The sequence below is a fragment of the Haliotis cracherodii genome, unplaced genomic scaffold (genome assembly GCF_022045235.1).
Source record: "Haliotis cracherodii isolate W230 unplaced genomic scaffold, xgHalCrac1.p SCAF_3, whole genome shotgun sequence".
In the NCBI taxonomy this organism is placed as follows: domain Eukaryota; kingdom Metazoa; phylum Mollusca; class Gastropoda; order Lepetellida; family Haliotidae; genus Haliotis; species Haliotis cracherodii.
In genome coordinates, this window is record NW_027266286.1 from 58,221,670 (window position 1) to 58,239,943 (window position 18,274).

The following is an 18,274-nucleotide window of genomic DNA, read 5'->3' on the forward strand; positions in this document are numbered from 1 at the left end:
AATCCAGACAATCCAGTGATTGACATCATGAGCATCGATCCGTGCAATTGGGATACGATGACATGCATCAACAAAATCAGCGAGCCTGACCACCCGATCCCGTTCGTCGCCTCATAGAATGAAATGGGTATTGGTAAACAACAACAATGTTTATATTACTACCGCTCCTGATGATTACATGTATACATTGGCAGTTTTAATACATAAATAAAAAATATATCAAAAATACAAAAATCATGTAAAAATATAACAGAAAGGTATTATAAATGTACAGCTCATGTACCACCAACATGGCTGCCATTACGATAAAAGACTCAGTGTAAGATGTAAGACTAGTACAAGCGGCCACACACACACACACACACACACACACACATACATGTACATGCACGTCGCTATATAAGTGCAATAATCTTAGACGCGACGTTAAACCCCATTTCACCTCACCTCACATAGCCTAGCTCCACATGAACAAGATGGACGTAAAACCAGTATCAGTCGGACTGCTGTTCGTGTTACACACAGGATATTTTACTGCCCCCTCAATATGTGTGCGGTTGGCCTGGTCCACTCCTAGGCAATAATGTGTAAGTACACTCCATTGCATATTGTGTGGACCCGCGTGAAGATCCGGGGTAGAATAGGTCTTCAGCAGCCCATGCTTGCCGTTGAAGGCGACTCTGCTTGTCGTAAGAGGCGACTAACGGGATCAGGTGCTCATATTCGCTTACTTGGTCGATGCATGTCATCGTATCTCAAATGCGTGGATCGATGCTCATGATGTCAATCACCGGATTACAGACTGCCGTCATATACGTGGAATATTGCTGAGTGAGGCGTTAAACAACAAACAAATAAAAGAGCATACCGCGTGTGTTACTGGACATGATTCACAGGCGTCGTCGTGGATGTGAACTAATCTCCACATTACAATTTTAATATTAATTTGTCAGTTTTGACTTGTGTTCATTCACATTTTGCGAATACCCTTCTGGTTTAACCTTTTATGAAGCTAAATGACCAAACAAGTCTTCAACCGAGTCCTCATGACAAAGCCACTGTGTGACCCTGACCTTGAAATACAGCTGTCAGTCATATATAACAGTAAACTAAAGCGTGCGCTTAGACTAACATTTAGTCCAACCAAACTTATATTACACAATACCCTTCTGGACTGATTGCCCTCTGCTGATTTCATAGACTGTGGAATAGAGCTAGCTAGAGCTGGCTAGACTTGCTTTTGTATACGTTTCTAGACTAAAATAAAAAAATAAATTCCACTGTCACGATACAGGACTAGCGTGCGCTCTGTTAAAGCCGATAGTCGTACCACCACGACATCGTGCCTCGTATAGTCAGCCCATAACTGTGGAATGTGAGGCCTGTTTGGATCTACTGAGAATCTACCATATGACGGGAAGGTTGAAGGACAGTAGATCACGTTGGTTAACGCCAGTAGATAAGCAGGTGGTATAGGACAGCAAAGGTTACCCTTTAAAACTTAACTACCTTGCGCTAATCTTGGAACGTCATTCACTACATGAATTCACATGATTACTCTTCTAGTTACAAGATTCGAGTCCTGCTATTCCAGGACGCGTTCATGTACTTACTCCTACTAAGCTAGACGAGGATACTATTCTACTTTTAAATGAATTATTAAATAAGGTTGGGCGGTTGCAGTAGGTGTTTAACGTCGTGTTCAGGATTATTGTACTTACGTAATTACATGTGCGCGTGTGTGCATGTGTGCGTGTGTGCGTGCGTGCGTGCGTGCGTGTGTATGCGTGCGCGCGTGCGTGCGTGCGTGCGTGTGTGTGTGTGTCGCTATGTTAGTGCAATAATCTTAGACGCGAGGATAAACCTCATATCATCACCTCGATTACAACCATCCATCGCACACACACTCACACACTCACTCACACAAACTCACTCTCACACACACACACACACACACACACACGCACACACACACACGCACACGCACACGCACACGCACACGCACACGCACACGCACGTACGCACGATCACAACCATCTATTACCTGTACATTACAACGAAGAGTTAAGGCAAGAGATAAGATGTTGACGTTCCTTATCAGTAAGTTGTATAACCGCCACTCTGAAGGACACTCACTACATTGCTGCCAGGCCAGTAGGGACGTACATCCATGAAGTTGCTGCTGCTGCTGCTGCCCCTGTTGGCGCCGATAGGGGCTGACTTCCCCTTCCGGAACACCTCGCTCACGTGGCAGGAACGGGTACAGGACCTCGTGGGGCGTCTTACAGTGGATGAAATACAGACCCAGATGGGGCGGGGAGGTTGGGGGCCCCAGGCCGGGCCTGCCCCCGGAATAACCAGACTGGGGATAGGTCCTTATTCCTGGAACACAGAGTGTCTGAGGGGCGACTCGAGGAGTGGATCTGCAACATCCTTCCCCCAGTCAATAGGCCTTGCGGCTACATGGAGGTATGGATCTGTGTGTTTGCGCGTGCGAGCGTGTGTGTGTGTGTATAACCTACTCAGATCCTGTATACTGACTTTGTCGAGTGCGAGGCAAGGAAACAACAAAAGAACCATTCTTTTGGAACATGTATGTGTGTGTGTGTGTGTGTGTGTGTGTGTGTGTGTGTGTGTGTGTGTGTGTGTGTGTGTGTGTGTGTGTGTGTGTGTGTGTGTGTGTGTGTGTGTGTGTGTGTGTGTGACGATTGTAAGTCCGCGTGTGTGTCTGTGTGTGTGAAAGAGTGTGTTTGTGTGTGTGTCTCTGTGTGGTATGTATATGTCTGTGTGTGTGTGTCTGTGTGTGTTTCTTATTATATTTGACAATTATATTCATTCTAGAAAATATCTTTATTTTGATTTCTAGCTAGTTTTTATCCCAGGTCTGGCGAATCATACTATATTTTGGGTTTCACCAAAGAAAGGGACCTGTATAACTTCGCGCTTTCCTCCCAGATCAAGATGACACGCCGCGATATAACTGGAATACTGTTAAAAGCGGCGATAAACGCAACGAAGTCACGTACTCACTCACTGCCAAAGTAATGATAAACGTCCATGGCCATTGTCACTTTGGGCCATCCTCTTTGTTTGGCGAGCGGGTTGGGATGTATGCCAGCAATATAAGGGAGGCTGACACCAAAAATGGGCTTCACACATTATCCCGCCTTCTAAGCTGACAACCATGATGTAAGTAAATGTGTTCCTAGCGGCATTCATTCCGACTCAATCATGTCCTTGACACAGCACTGACCTGCTGTTCCGAATGGCCGAGGCTACGGGGGTCGAGGTCCGTGGCAAGTACAACGACTATGTCAAGAACAACCAGTACGGCGACCACAAGGGCCTCAGCTGCTTCAGCCCCGTCATCAACATCATGCGGGACCCCAGGTGGGGCAGGAATCAGGTGGGTGGACCTCCGAGGGTCGTCCCCTTGAATTGAACGTCTGGAGGGCGCCGCTTAGGGTGATCCCGTTATGTGTCACTCCTTTATAAGCTTCGAGTGACATAATCAAATTGTTTTTACGGGGCCGTCATTTCATAGAATAGCCTCTGGGCAGGGACTTTCTCCAGAATATCCCCCTGTCCCTGGCATATTCTATAGAAAGTGCCACTGTCTCAGGGATATTCTGTAGAAAGTTCCCTTGTCCCTGGAATAGTCTACAGAAAGTGCCTCCGTCTCAGGGATATTCTGTAGAAAGTGCCCTTGTCCCTGAAATAGTCTACAGAAAGTGCCTCCGTCTCAGGGATATTCTGTAGAAAGTGCCCTTGTCCCTGGCATATTCTATAGAAAGTGCCACTGTCTCAGGGATACTCTGTAGAAAGTGCCCTTGTCCCTGGAATAGTCTACAGAAAGTGCCTCCGTCTCAGGGATATTCTGTAGAAAGTGCCCTGTCCCTGGAATAGTCTACAGAAAGTACCTCCGTCTCAGGGATATTCTTTAGAAAGTACCTCCGTCTCAGGAATATTCTTTGGAAAGTACCTGTGGCCCAGGGATATTCTATAGAAAGTACCTCTGATCCAGGGATATTCTATAGAAAGTACCTCTGATCCAGGGATATTCTATAGAAAGTACCTCTGATCCAGGGATATTCTGTAGAAAGTACCTCTGATCCAGGGATATTCTGCAGGATGTCCCTCTGCCGCATAAGGAATATGCGAAACGACAATATGTATTCTTTATATTTCAGAAGACCTAATTTGCAACCTTGGTATCTGTAGTCCAGTGATTGAACCACTAAGCTACATCGGCGCAGATAAACCACATGTTTAGAATCACTTTTTCAAGGACATGTACGCCAGCAAGAGATATTTTACGTCCGTTTCATCAGGCTCACATAAACGTAAAATTGTTCAAACGTTCTTTCATATTTTTTTTTCGATTTTTAAGTAGGATAAAAAATATTCCTCGTTCTTGACTGCGAATGTTAGCCGGGAAAACCCAAGTGAACACCGAGGAGAATTTTTTTTTATCATTCACACAAACCTTTTCGCAAAGTCAGTTTTCAGGATTAAATGAGCTAAGGTTCTTGTATTCCCTCTCAACCACTGGCAGATGTGAGTGAGAGAGTGAATGTTGTGTAACACCGCATTCAGCAATATTCCAACTCTATCAGAGTTGTCTGTAAAAATAGATTCTAAGCCATAACAACCAATGGTTCATAACATCATTAACGACCAATTCTTCGGGTACGATTACATCACAATCAGCCAGTTTGCATGTTGTTCCCATGGTTTCACATTGTAGGTGCGGTTTGGGTTTGGAATGGTTTATTGCATCAATTTAACGACCGACCCACTATATGATAAGTTATGCTGTCTAAGAGGCCTTTTCGCACAAACCGTTAGTCTCTAGGCTCCTAGGCCCTGGAGAAAAGCATTAAAAGGAGTCCATCTCAAGTCTAGAATGATTTGGCAAGACAGATTAGATTGCCTCAGCTTCTGAAATTAGGGATTGTTCTGGGCTGCATTTGGATATTATTTTGTAGATTTACATTTCTAAATAAGATAAGTTAATTTCTGGGACTAAATGTCAGTCTAACAAACCGTAGATTGTTGCTTGACCCTTTTGTAGTGGAATTATCAAGGCCGCTACCACTGACGGTTGTTGTTGGTACGTGCGCCCCTTCATTTCCACTTCCACATGGTCAAGCTATGCGTGTCGCTCCGTGACGATCTGGGGGATTAGAGTCGTACCTTTAGCAACCCATGCTTGTCGTAAGGGAGTGGCCATTTGATATTCTTTGCCTGTGCTGCAGGTTCAAACCCTGGCATTTTTTTATCTTAAACTATGAGCCTGAAGTCCTTTTTGAGACATCAGGCACATTGCAATAGCAGTAAAAACAGTCTGAAACATAATTATCATTATCAAGAATCTTTGTAGCAATTTATAAAAATCCAGCTGGTATTTCGCTTGCTTGATATATGTACTAGCATCTGTACCTCAACTCATTATAAATAACACTGAAGTTGAAATCAACGGTTTCTCTTGTATGCTAAGGTGGTTGTTGGTGTTACCGGATGTGACGTGTACATTGCGATATTACCTTGTCACGCCAGGAGACCTATGGAGAGGATCCTTACCTCAGTGGTCAGTTCGCGGCCAGTTATGTGAAGGGACTGCAGGGCAATGACCCCCGTTACCTTAGGGCTAACGCCGGCTGCAAACACTTCGACGCCCACGGCGGCCCCGAGAACATCCCCGTCAACAGATTTTCCTTCGACGCCAAGGTAACCTCATATGTTCACAGTACGAGACAACGGGATTGTGTAGTATCTGTGTCTTCTGTTTCATCAGTCGTTGTCCCACACAGGAGAAATATTGATGTATGTTCATGTAAGGTGAGGTGAGATGGGGTTTAGATTTGCGGTTATTGCACTTATATTGCGACGTGCATACACGCGTGTGTGTGGCTGCTTGTACTAGTCAGGAATAATGCCGATTTTATAGTGCTAGCACACTGAGAAACCATGCCACAGTTTAACATGAATAACCCACTCACAGACACAGTATACTGACTCCGAGTCGACCAGTCCTTGTTTAAGCCCCTTAATGCCGAGCGCCAGACAGGGTAACAACAAGTATCATAATTTAAAGTATTTGTTACGACGCGATCGGGACTGGAACCCCGGACCTTCCGCTCTCCTGGCGGACGCCCTACCGCTAGACCACGGAGGCGGTCTCACAGTACTAAACATAGTACACAAACGGATGCTGTAATACCTGTATCTGTTTCATCAGTCCAACACAGGGCAAATGTTGATATAGTTTGAGGTGAAATGAAGGTACCATCCCGCAGATACCCCATTCAGACACAGTATACTGACTCCGAGCCGACCAGTCCTTGTTTTAGCCCCTTAATGTCGAGGGCAGGCAGATTAACAAGTCTTTTAACGTTCTTTGGTATGACGGATCCGGGAATCGAACACCGACCTTTGTGACGGGTGCCTCCGGTGAAGCAGGATGCGCTCACCTTTCCGCGAACACCTGGCATCATCACTATTTGATAGTGATTCATAAACATATGCCCATACTATAGTGGGAGTCGACTTTATTTTTGACAGAGATTTCATATGAATGGAAAAAGGGTTTTGTCGCTTTTATCTCCCCGGGAAGACGCTCTGTCCACTACATCACGGAGGCGGTCGATACATTTTGATGTCCAATGATGAGTAATACTAACAACATGACAAACCAGTTGGATACGTTTCCCAACGATGATGTCTGCTTGCAAGTATGTAACCAATGTTCTTACAATGTAAATGTAATATGTTTTTGTTTATAACTATCTCTTCTGATGAATGACTTATTAATCAACCTTCCAACAGGTTCCTGAGCGAGACTGGCGAACAACCTTCCTGCCTGCTTTCCGAACGTGTGTCAAGGCCGGCACCATGAATCTGATGTGCAGCTATAACAGGTGAGCTGTAACAACCCCCATTATAACACACACTCAAGCAGAAAAATAACATAATTTCCAACAAACATACGTTAAAGGCATTCAAAATTAGCGAACTCTAAGCCACTTAATGACGTTGAAGGACCCATCATTTCTTTTCAGATTACGTTTCCATAATCATGTACCATGATTGTTCAACTTCAAACCCCAGTTACATTCAGGAGATTTTCTCTATGGCTTCAACAAGGCTTTAAACACGACACACGGGGCATGGGTGTGCTTGTAAGATAACAAAGTGAAATAGAGTTCATGAACCGTCAACAGAAAAGTCTTTTCTTCTGCCGATACCATCTCACCCTATAGTACCATGTGACTATTGACTGCAGGACACATCCTGCCCATGGTCTCAAGAAGCCTGCAGATGACACCTTATGGCATGGCAGCCCACTCTTCCTCAAGAGCTTGACGAAGCAAGGGAGTTAACTGACTGTAAAATTCCAGTTTCCACCCTTGCCAAACTAGGCTTGAATTTCTGGGCTCGATCCCAGAACCACCAGAGGCTATTACGAGTTATGTCCCTTCTATGTTCCTCCTATCGACCAATCAGCTTCCACCTCTCATATCACTTGCATTTGCCTCAGACAAGATGGCGGCCCCCTGTCAATACGATCTGATCGATAATCAAAATCCATATTGTGATAGAAAGGGTACTTCGCTACGTGCATCAAATCACGTGAGCTCCTTGATTAAAGCATGAACAGATTTGGAAAATATCTGTTGACGCCGAGTTGGCGCTACACATGTTTTGCCAATTCTGCAATCGACCGAAATTTAAACGGCCGGATGTCGATTTCGTTACAGTGTGTCATATGAAATAGGCTTTTAGAAAATATACGTTTGAACATTATTTAGGGTCTGGTAATTTATTATAGGTGTGAGCGCCATATTATCGATACCGTGTTCCCAAGTTGGGAAATTGCTCAAGGCAACGTTCAAATGCCGCACCACTGATGCTTGTGATTCGCCAGCTTCAAGTCTACCACAACGTGCTTTCTCGCATTGTTATTGAGTCACTTCGTTACCTAAATTATTTGTGAAGATGACGTGTGTCATAAACTTGCTCTTGTAACCCATGACAAGTTCCGTGATTTGCAAGTGAAAACTACTATACAGTTTCCCAAAAAACTATCCCTCAAATGTCAAATCTATGTATCAATTATTGCCTCTGATTTATAAGTAAACCATCCTCGAAATTAGGTTTTGAAAATATTGATACCACCAATACAGATATTTTTTTGACAGTATATTAGATCATCTAGGAGAATGACCAGGCTAGATTATCCGCCGTAACAAGTTCCATTTGTCGTAAATGGCAAAATATCTGTGAAAATTATATGAATGAAGAACTGAAAATCAGTGTTGACACCAGGTTTTCGCGAAACATCCGAGTCCAATGTAACTATATGTAATATTACACGTGTATTCAGGCTGAACGGAGTCCCGGCCTGCGCCAACAAGCACCTGCTCACCGATGTCCTCAGGACACAATGGGGGTTTGAAGGCTACGTCATCAGCGACCAGGGAGCTATAGAACTTATGAAGACACAGCACCACTACTTCCAAAACAACGTCGACATGGCGGCCGGGGCCGTTGATGCAGGATGCAACCTTGAGCTCTCCAATAATCTCGCCACCCCAGCCTTCTTCTCCATAGGTCCGTGCATTGTTTACTGTTAACTGAGACTTCTGTTCCGTAGGTCTGTTTGCCCAGCACCGTCCAATAGAATGTTTTGTGTTTGTTTGTTAACTGAATTTACGTATGGCTCAATCTACAAAAGAGAGATAATGACAAGACGAATGGCAATATGACGCCAGTATGGGGCTCGGCTAACTGCATTTTTCTGAAATTGTGTTCGACGTATCCTACACGAACCCAACCCAATATTTATACTTTGCCATTGGGAAACATGTCATCCCGCATGTCCGTAGAGTGTATACTTTGGGAAGTCATTATTGTGAAAACATCTTGAAAATATAACGCATTTTATACAAGTTCAAGTATACCGCGAAACGTCGTTAACTTGATCTCACGTTTTAGACGATTTAACTCTTACGATACTAGCAGAATCGTTATGTAATATTTATCAACACCAAAACATAACTCGATCAACTGATGGCATCCTGTACACTGTCACTCCAATGGTCGTTACATCTATATCATAAGGTCTGTCGATTCCCCAGATGGGTACATTGTATGAAGACAATTTCTGGTGTCCCCTGCCGTGATATTGCTGGAATATTGCTAAAAGCGGCGTAAAACTATACCCACTCACTCATACAGTCCCGGGGAACGTTATTATGACCACAGTATCAATATCAATACATGTATTTCCAAAGAAAATATGTTCAAATCTCACGTGAAGATCAGCTCTGTGTGGCCCTAGTTCAATCAAGGCTTAGTGTGGGGTGGTGCTGGTACTGCTCCCTGGGTAAGTGCACGTGTAAGGCTCTTCTGTTCTCCTCCCCAGCGGACGCCGTGAAGCAGGGCAAACTCAAGGAGGCTGTGGTGAGGCAGCGGGCCAAGGAGCTGTTCTATGCCCGGATGCGGCTGGGTGAGTTCGACCCCCCAAGTATGAACCAGTACAGCAAGCTGGACTCCTCCGTGGTAGAGTCTCAGGCTCACCAGGACCTCGCCGTGGAGGCAGCCATGAAGTCCTTCGTCCTCCTCAAGAACCACAACAACTTCCTCCCCATCAAGGCCAACCACTACAAACAAGCGGCTGTAAGTGACCGACCCTCTCCCTGCTGGGTTGTCGTGTAGGATCAAGCACGTCCGAGGGTTTTTATGATATTTAAAACCCGCATCCGCGGTATGAAACCGAGGAGCGACAGCCCCGAGTTTTATCCCAAGGATCAGGGTTTCAAATATCATAAAATCCCGAGGGGAAGTGTTTTACATTACTTATATACCATAAAAAGAAACATAAAACAACATTTAATGTTCCAAACATACTTTTCATGAACCTTAAGAAACGGGCGTAAAATATCTGTTGCCTTCGTACAGTACTTGAAAATTGTTTTTCTTAAAAAGCATAGTTATTTATCATGATCAGCGCCTTTATGATACACATACTGGGCTGCAGGTGAGGTAAAGTAGGGTTTATCGTCGCGTCCAAGATTATTGCACTTATATAGCGACGTGCATGTACGTGTGTGTGTGTGGCTGCTTGTACTAGTCCGGACTGATGCCGATTTATAGTGCTAGCACCTTGAGATACCATGCCACAGTTTAACATGAAAACCCCACTCAGACACAGTATACTGATTCCCAGCCGACCAGTCCTTGTTTTAGACCTTAATGCCGAGCGCCAGACAGGGTAACAACAAGTACCATCGTTTAAAGTCTTTTCGGTATGACGCGGCCGGGGATCGAACCCTGGACCTTTCGCTCTCCGGGCGCACGCTCTACCACTAGACCACGGAGGCGGTAACTGGGCTGCAGACACGAATGTTGCGTGTTCCATCCTTGGGAATATAACGAAATCATTTGTCATTTGATTTGACATCATCTTGAGTTCAGATGCAAAATAAATTTCTAGCCAGAATCATTTATATGTTACAATCTAAACGGAGGTTGTATAAATAAAATCTCCGGGATATTATATGCAATACCAGGTCGATTATAACAGCTCTGTTTATGAGATAAAAAACCATGGAGAACAATAGGATGAGGTTTATAAAGTGGCTGACAGAAAGTCTTCCTTATCTCGAACCTAATTCCCGCAAGCTGATCCATAACAACCTTTCCCCTGATACGGCTGTTATAACCCACTCACTCACTCAACTTCAGACAATGTTAGGACGTTGTCGACATTTGTGTCTAAATGCTCTGCTCAGCGAATAGCGGTACCATAGACGACTTGGCCACCCGTGCCCTACGACATTTATGAAAAAAGTAATTTGGATATATAAATTTTACATAAGAATATACGTGCTCTCTTCGACGTCCAGGTTGTCGGGCCGTTCACCTACCAGGGACGTGGCGTGTTTGGCAGCTACGCCGCCAACACCGACGACAAGTACATCTCCACTGTCCTGGATGGACTGAAGGGCGTGGCTCCTACGGTCAAGTCGGCTGAGGGGTGCACGGACTCCGCGTGTAATACATACCAAGCCCACATGGTCAAGTCAGCCGTGCAGGGCGCAGAGATTGTCTTTGTATGCCTCGGTCTAGGTGAGTGAGTGAGTGGATTGGTTGGCAAGTGAGTGGATTGGTTGGCAAGTGAGTGGGTCTGGGTGGTTTGGTTTTGGGCGAGTGACCAACCTATGTATAATATGTGTGTGTGTGTGTGTGGGGGGGGGGGGGGGGAGAAGCACATGTTAGTTGAGTATATAACACTAAGCATAATATATTAAAACGCCTTAAGTTTTAGCATAAGAACCTAGTCGGATTAAACAGATCTGTGAGGTGCGGTGGGTTCGAACCCGGTCTTGCTATCTAAATATGTAGTTCCACCACAAAATAACATATTATGTAGATACGTACAAATGAAGTTCCATATGATAGAAAGATAGATAGATGATAGATAAAAGGACGTTAAGACCTATTTCAACAGATAACAGGTGACGACCTACTTCAGTTTCTAAGACAGTAGAGGTGTTGATGGTGCTGTTAATGGGACTGTGTTATAACACTGTGGGAATACCAGTGTGTGTGTGTGTGTGGTGACAGATATTTCACTCTTGTTGACAGGTCAAAAGATGGAGGATGAGTATCGTGATCGACGCAATCTGGACTTGCCGAGTGGACAGATGACACTTCTTAAAGACGTCCTAAGTAACAGTAAGTTGCGGGCAGAGACCGACATGGCAGAACGCCAGAAACAGACAGCACGTCCAGGATAACAAGGACGCCTGTCGTGTGTCACACGTGACCTATGCGTAGAGATGACACACGTAACGCACACGTCAGAAGTCAGAAAGGAAGTCCATTACTGACCATCATTTGGGATTCTGTAAACGAGAGCTGTCATTCGATGACATGTTCTGAGTCTAATACGGAAGTACAAGGCCCCGTCTCCAAGTGCATGTAGTTATGTGTAGCCTCCGGGAGGCATCTTCCCGAGGCAAGGGAGTTAACTGACTTTAATAGTCCAGTTTCCACCCTTGCCGAACTGGGCTGGAATTACTGGGCTCGATCATAGCGCCACCAGTGGCTATTACCAATTGTGTCCCTTCTAAGCCTCTCCTAAGGACCAATCAGATTCCACCTCTCGTATCACTTGCGTTTGCTTCACACAAAATGGTTGCGCCCGGTCAGGACGATCTGATCGATAATCAATATCTATATTGTGATAAAACGGGTCTTACATCGCGAAATGCATCAAATCACGTGAGCATCTTGATTAAAAACATGAGAAGATTTAGAAAATATCTGCTGACAACGAGTTGGTGGTGCACATGTTTTGCAAATCCTGCAATCGACCGAAATCTGCACGACAGTTTACGAACCGGATTTAAATTTCGGTGCGCGATTTTGATTGGACTATGCATAGACTCGTTAGCCCAGCCAAAATGTAACTCCATAATACCAGCCTGGTTCGGTAAGGGTGGAAACTGGACTTTTATAGTCAGTTAACTCTCTTGCCTCGGGAAGATGCCGGGAGGTGGCGCCGTCGACACAGAAAAGGAGCCAGTACCTTCTCTAGGTCTGGCAATTTCAAAAGGTTACAAGTGATGTACCTTGAAACAGATCCATTGTTGCCATGACTACACACCCTATAGACTGGGCTGTATTAATAACCACCTGGTACATTAATAGTCTCCCAGTGTAACTGACGTACTTGTAACTGTCTAGTTTACAATTGAACGGGTTGGGTTCAGAACCAAAGGGATCAACAGCGACTCGAAAACCTTGCTAACAGTAAATATTGTGGTGTATTCATAAAAAGATATTTAGGGTCATAGTGTCGGAACTAAAAAAGTGCCTGGTTCTACATATTCATGTAACGTACATGCGTTAGGAGTTTGTGGGTGGTTTTTGGGGTGAGTGAGTGAGAGAGTGAGTGGGTGAGTGAGTGAGTGAGTGAGTGAGTGAGTAACTGAATGACTGACTGAGTGACTGAGTGAGAACATATGCCTGTAGATACATAAAATGCACAACTCGGGATTGTCATCTAATCGCAGCAAGATATGGATGAAAGATTCTGTGTTTTTTCTGACACATACGTGTGTATGTATAGTTTTTACTTATATATGCAACATAAAGTTCTTACTTCGCTGTCATTTGTTTAGCAAAGAACGATGTTCCCGTCGTGCTGCTGTTGTTTAACGCCGGTCCGGTCAACATCGTCCAGCAAGAAGCTGACCCCCGCATCTCGGCCATCATGACGCTGTTCTACCCGGCACAAGCCACGGGCACGGCGCTGTTCAAGACTCTCACCAACGACGGGCCTTTCTCCGTCCCCGCCGGCCGACTACCCTACACCTGGTACCAGAACACTAACGGCGTAAGTTCCACAGTCAAAACGCCTCTACGTTTTGTCCACCGTTTTACGAAGGCTGGTAAAAAAAGTTCTAAGCCAATCAAGCAAAACCAACAATTGTGAAAGTGTTTTTAATTATATTTTTCAACGTACTCCCTGCTTTTCAAAACACTTATAAATCAATAGCGAAGCTTTTCAATTCCAGTCAGGAAGAATTTTTTCTGAAGCCACCCTGAAAAATCCATTCACGGCAGCTTTGAGGTCATCGTTGTCGTCGTAGCGCTTTTCACTAAGGGGTTCTTTCAGTTTCGGAAACAGGTTCAAATCACTTGGTGCCAGGTCTGTCGAGTATGGAGGGTGAGGAAGCTCTTCGAACCCACATTGTCGTACAGCAGCCTTTTTAAGTCGAAAGGTGTGAGAAGAGGCATTGTCATGAAGTCGTAGAACTACAGCAGTCAGCATTCCTCGTCGCTTTTCTTAAATAGATTCTCTCAGGCGATGAAGCAAATCAGCATAGAAGGCACCGATAATAGTCTTTTGACGTTCTAAGTAATCAGCAAGGAACATCCCCTTTGCATCTTCAAAACAGTGGCCATAACTTTCTTCGCTGAAGTTTAAGACTTAAATTTTTTTGGTGTCGGAGAAGTGGAATGGTGCCATTCCATGGATTGACGTTTTGCGTCGGGATCATAGTGGAAGACCCTTGTTTCATCACCCGCTACTCTTTTTGAATTTGACGAAATCCTCCTCTATAAGCCCTAAAATTCCTATGACAATGGCAGTTCTTTTTTCCTTACGATCAGAATTTAGAAACTTTGAGACCCAACGAGCAGATATTCATCTGTACATGTTTATGGATAATTATTTTAAATGGATCCAGGGCTTAGAATGGTGTCTTCCTAACGTTGAGCAATGGTAATACGTCTATCAGACAGTATAATTCTCCTTGATTGAATCTTCATTGATTGAAGTTGAGGGTCATCATCAAGACTTAAACAAAGCTGCCCAACGTTAAACAGTGGACGGGCTAGGGCACTTATCCCCATACACTTGTGACATGCGGTCATGAATTTCTTGGGGAGTACTTTTCTCTTAAGTCAAAAACTTGATGACTGCTCCTTTTCTGTGTCCATTTGTCGTTGTTTAAAGTCTGTTTTTAACATTCTAGTTCAAATTTGTGATGTTACTGGATATTATACTGTCCTTCGATGACAGGGTTTTAGAAAATATAAATTCATTACTCACTCACTTGCTCACCGACACCCATATAGAAAAGTAATCCATATACTGATAAGAACAATGGTTCATTTACCTCCTGACCTCTACGTTTAAGTCCACACAAAAATATGATTTGTTCCTTGTCTCTTTTTGTGTTTTATTGATATCATGGAAAAGCACACATACACACACACGCGCGTGCGCGCGCACACACACACACACACATATAGCGATATTATATCCACAAAATGAACTGTACTGTCAGCACTCAAAACAAACACTTCTTCATGCTAGGTTTCCAAGGGAAGTACTGTGTACCACACACTGGGAGCAAGATTTGTTTTTGAGTTCCTGAAGGAGGACAAAACCGCACTCAACCTTTGTGAAATATGTTTCAAGACGTGATCCACCACGCTGAAATAATGTTCCTTGTTTCTGTCAAAGTTCCCATCTATGACAGACTACACGATGACAAACCGCACCTACCGCTATTCCGATGTCGACCCTCTCTACCCCTTCGGCTACGGCCTCTCCTACACCACCTTCCACTACGACAACCTCCAGCTCGGTAGCAACACCATCCATGCCGGTGACGACGTATCGGTGCAAGCCAGCGTAAACAACAGAGGCGGACAGGATGCGGACGAGGTGAGTCGAACACTGCATCATTCACGGGTAGTGAGTGAGTGAGTGAGTGAGTGAGTGAGTGAGTGAGTGAGTGAGTGAGAGTGAGAGTGAGTGAGAGTGAGTGAGTGATAACAAACCATGATTATATATCCCTGATACATCCTTAAACTCACGTTGAATGTCGTTCAGATTTACAAGGCGATTCAGGTTCGTTCTGTCCAGTGTCGTCAAAACCAGCAGTTACAGGCTCGCTCGTGTGAGGTATTAAAGTGACACTTCGTTAAAGCCTCAAAGGTCTACAACTTCTACACGGCAGCTGTTGTTTCTGCTGCAGGTCGTGCAGCTGTACATCAGCTGGGAGAATCCCACAGTCACCGTCCAAAGGTTGCAGCTGGTCGGATTCCTCAGACTGGCGGTCCCAGCTCAAGGTCACGTGAACGTGAACATGACGATATCTCACGAGAACTTGGCTGTGTGGGCAGACGACACCACCGGCTGGGCTGTACAACCGGGTAAGAAGACTGCCCAGAACACAGTTTGAATCTCAGGATCCCCAAATACAGATTCCAAAATACTCTTAACCTCGATGACTCGAATTTAAACTTTATATACTAATCAAAAGGTTAAAGTTAAAGAGTTTCCACAATTTAAAGGCTGTGTGTTGCAATACTGCAATACCCACCAGCCATGACATATTGATTATAGCAATAGGATAAAATCGAGTGTTCTTTAACTTCCTTTGAGTCGCATATCTTCTGAGATGGTTAACTTTATGGCCCCAAATTATTTTTTGCTCAATGGCCTAATATTGTTTTTCACCTCTCGAAGGAAAATTATATCTATATGACATTATGAACGATGGTCCACGTCTAAATTGGTTGATTGTGTGTCATATCGTACCCTGACGGCGTGGATTGTTCCTCGTGCTAATAAATACGTGTGTGTTCGAGTGGATAGAGCGTCTGCCAGGAGAGCGGAGAGTCGGTGGTTCAATCCCCGGCCGCGTGATATCAAAGGGCGTTAAAAGATAGTATTTGTTGTTGCCCTTCCTCGCATTCGGCAGTAAATGGATAAACAAGGACCGGCCGGCTCGAAGTCAGTATACTGTGTCTGAGTGGGTGTCCATGTATGTTAAACTGAGACATGGTATTATAGTGGACTTGAACTATAAAACCGTCGTACGTCCGAATAGTACAAGCAGCCACACACACAAGTGCATGCATGTCTCTATGTGAGGGAATAGGTCTTCAGCAGCCCATGCCTGTCGTAACAGGCGACTAACGGGATCGGGTGGTCAGTCTCGCTGACTTGGTTGATGCATGTCATCGTATGCCAGTTGTGTGACCTTCAAGCACACTTCACCTCACCTCACCTCACCTCACCTAGCCTCACCTTACCTAGCCTCATGCTTCTAATTACATGTATATAGTGATGAAATAGTGCGAAGTAAGGCGCAAAACAGCATTTACTCAGAATAATGAGGCGTTCGCGGACTCACAACAAAAGTTACTGTACTGCCCTTCGTCACGTTATCCAGTCGATGTAGTTGATGATGTTGTGTGAATCTTCCAGGGAAAGTGCGGGTGTACTTGGGTGGCCAGCAGCCCAATCAGAAGATGTCCGTGGGATCAAACACCCTCAGCACAGAGCTGACCATCACTGGATCAAAGACGCTAGGAGTATATTGAATGTAACAGGCAATGTTAAACATATCGGATCTCATGACGTATTAAAACATGCCGTTATGTGTAACCAAGAAAAGCATTAAATAATGACAGAAATGGAATAGCTTGTTATTTTGTATATGAACATTATCAAGTCTTTCGAATTTACCCATATCACAGTCTAGTGACCGCTCTGCTCCCCAGCTTTATTTCCGACACAACTCGGCAAAGTCCGGGGGTCGTCATTGTACAGTGTCATTACCCTCTGTGTTAGGGACTTAGATGCCGGATTATTTCGTTCTTTTGTGATCTAATGGTACTCTCAAACCATGGACGTCATCTCTTATATGTCCGCCACCTTATTCTTGCATTGAAAATGTTTTTGTAACTATGATTTTCAAACAGTAGTGGAATTTATACGTTCTCGCAGATAATTCTCATGTATTCATGATAGTTTTGCCACCTCAATAATTGTACATAGCTTGCTGTACATCCTTAAGGATACCCTGTTTTTAAGCGCCCCTGTCTGTTATATTCCCCGCCGGTCCATGAGACAACGCCTCTCTGACGTCCGCGCGCAGTATATATATAATATATATACTCCAGTCAGGTATTGCTTCTTTTTGAGGGGACTTGAAGGCTTGTGTTATACAACCATGGGGAGATAACTGGGACCTTCATCTCCTGTAAAGCACGTATGGCAGGCCGGTGACAGAGTAATTTTTTAACTCACTTATCGCATAATTATAGTCTGTTAACATATCCTCACATATTTGTTTTAGATAACTTTTGTTAACTAACGTGAACGATCTTGTTTAGATGGTTGTTTACAGTTCGGAAGCTATGCCCTTAGATTTACAGTCTACCGCCCGCTAGATGTCCGGCTAGAGGTGCTTCAGGCATACTTCTTGGACAACCGATTTTCGCTTTCCGAGAATATATCACAAATAACATGTCCACTTCCGGGAACATACTTAAGAGAAATCTTCCGATAAGGAACTGACTAACTAGGTAATTTCAATATAACATCCTTCAAGTCATCGCAACCTGTTGTGCACTGTTTGGACTCACTAAGTCATTTCTTCAAAATCAGCGGGACTAGTCATTTCTTGGAAATCGAATATGCACTTTCCCACTGTAGGGATGACAGGTTGTAGAAATAGTTTTTAAAAATGCTAAACTAATACATTTCTCCAACATACTTTTTGAATTAACATTCTACTGTTTATTTCACTGTATATGTTTGTCTCATTAGTGAGTTAGCAATTACCCCCATCAAATAATACACATTTGAAATAAATGCCTCTCCACTCCGAACTTGGATAAGGCAGAACTTGACCTACATCACGGTTACTCACACCTCAAAACTGTCAATGGCTGC

General features: G+C 44.2%; 1 protein-coding gene across 1 annotated transcript; it reads left to right on the forward strand.

The window, feature by feature from the left end:
- Window positions 1-2,119: 2,119 nt before the first annotated feature.
- Window positions 2,120-17,007, forward strand: LOC139473845 (uncharacterized). The gene is made up of 12 exons (XM_071256616.1): window positions 2,120-2,469; window positions 3,247-3,406; window positions 5,560-5,730; window positions 6,829-6,920; window positions 8,387-8,613; window positions 9,428-9,681; window positions 10,911-11,133; window positions 11,653-11,742; window positions 13,194-13,408; window positions 15,047-15,250; window positions 15,564-15,741; window positions 16,802-17,007. The coding sequence occupies exons 1-12, from the start codon at window positions 2,171-2,173 to the stop codon at window positions 16,915-16,917; spliced, it is 2,229 nt and encodes a 742-aa protein (XP_071112717.1). The 5' UTR covers window positions 2,120-2,170; the 3' UTR covers window positions 16,918-17,007.
- Window positions 17,008-18,274: the final 1,267 nt, after the last annotated feature.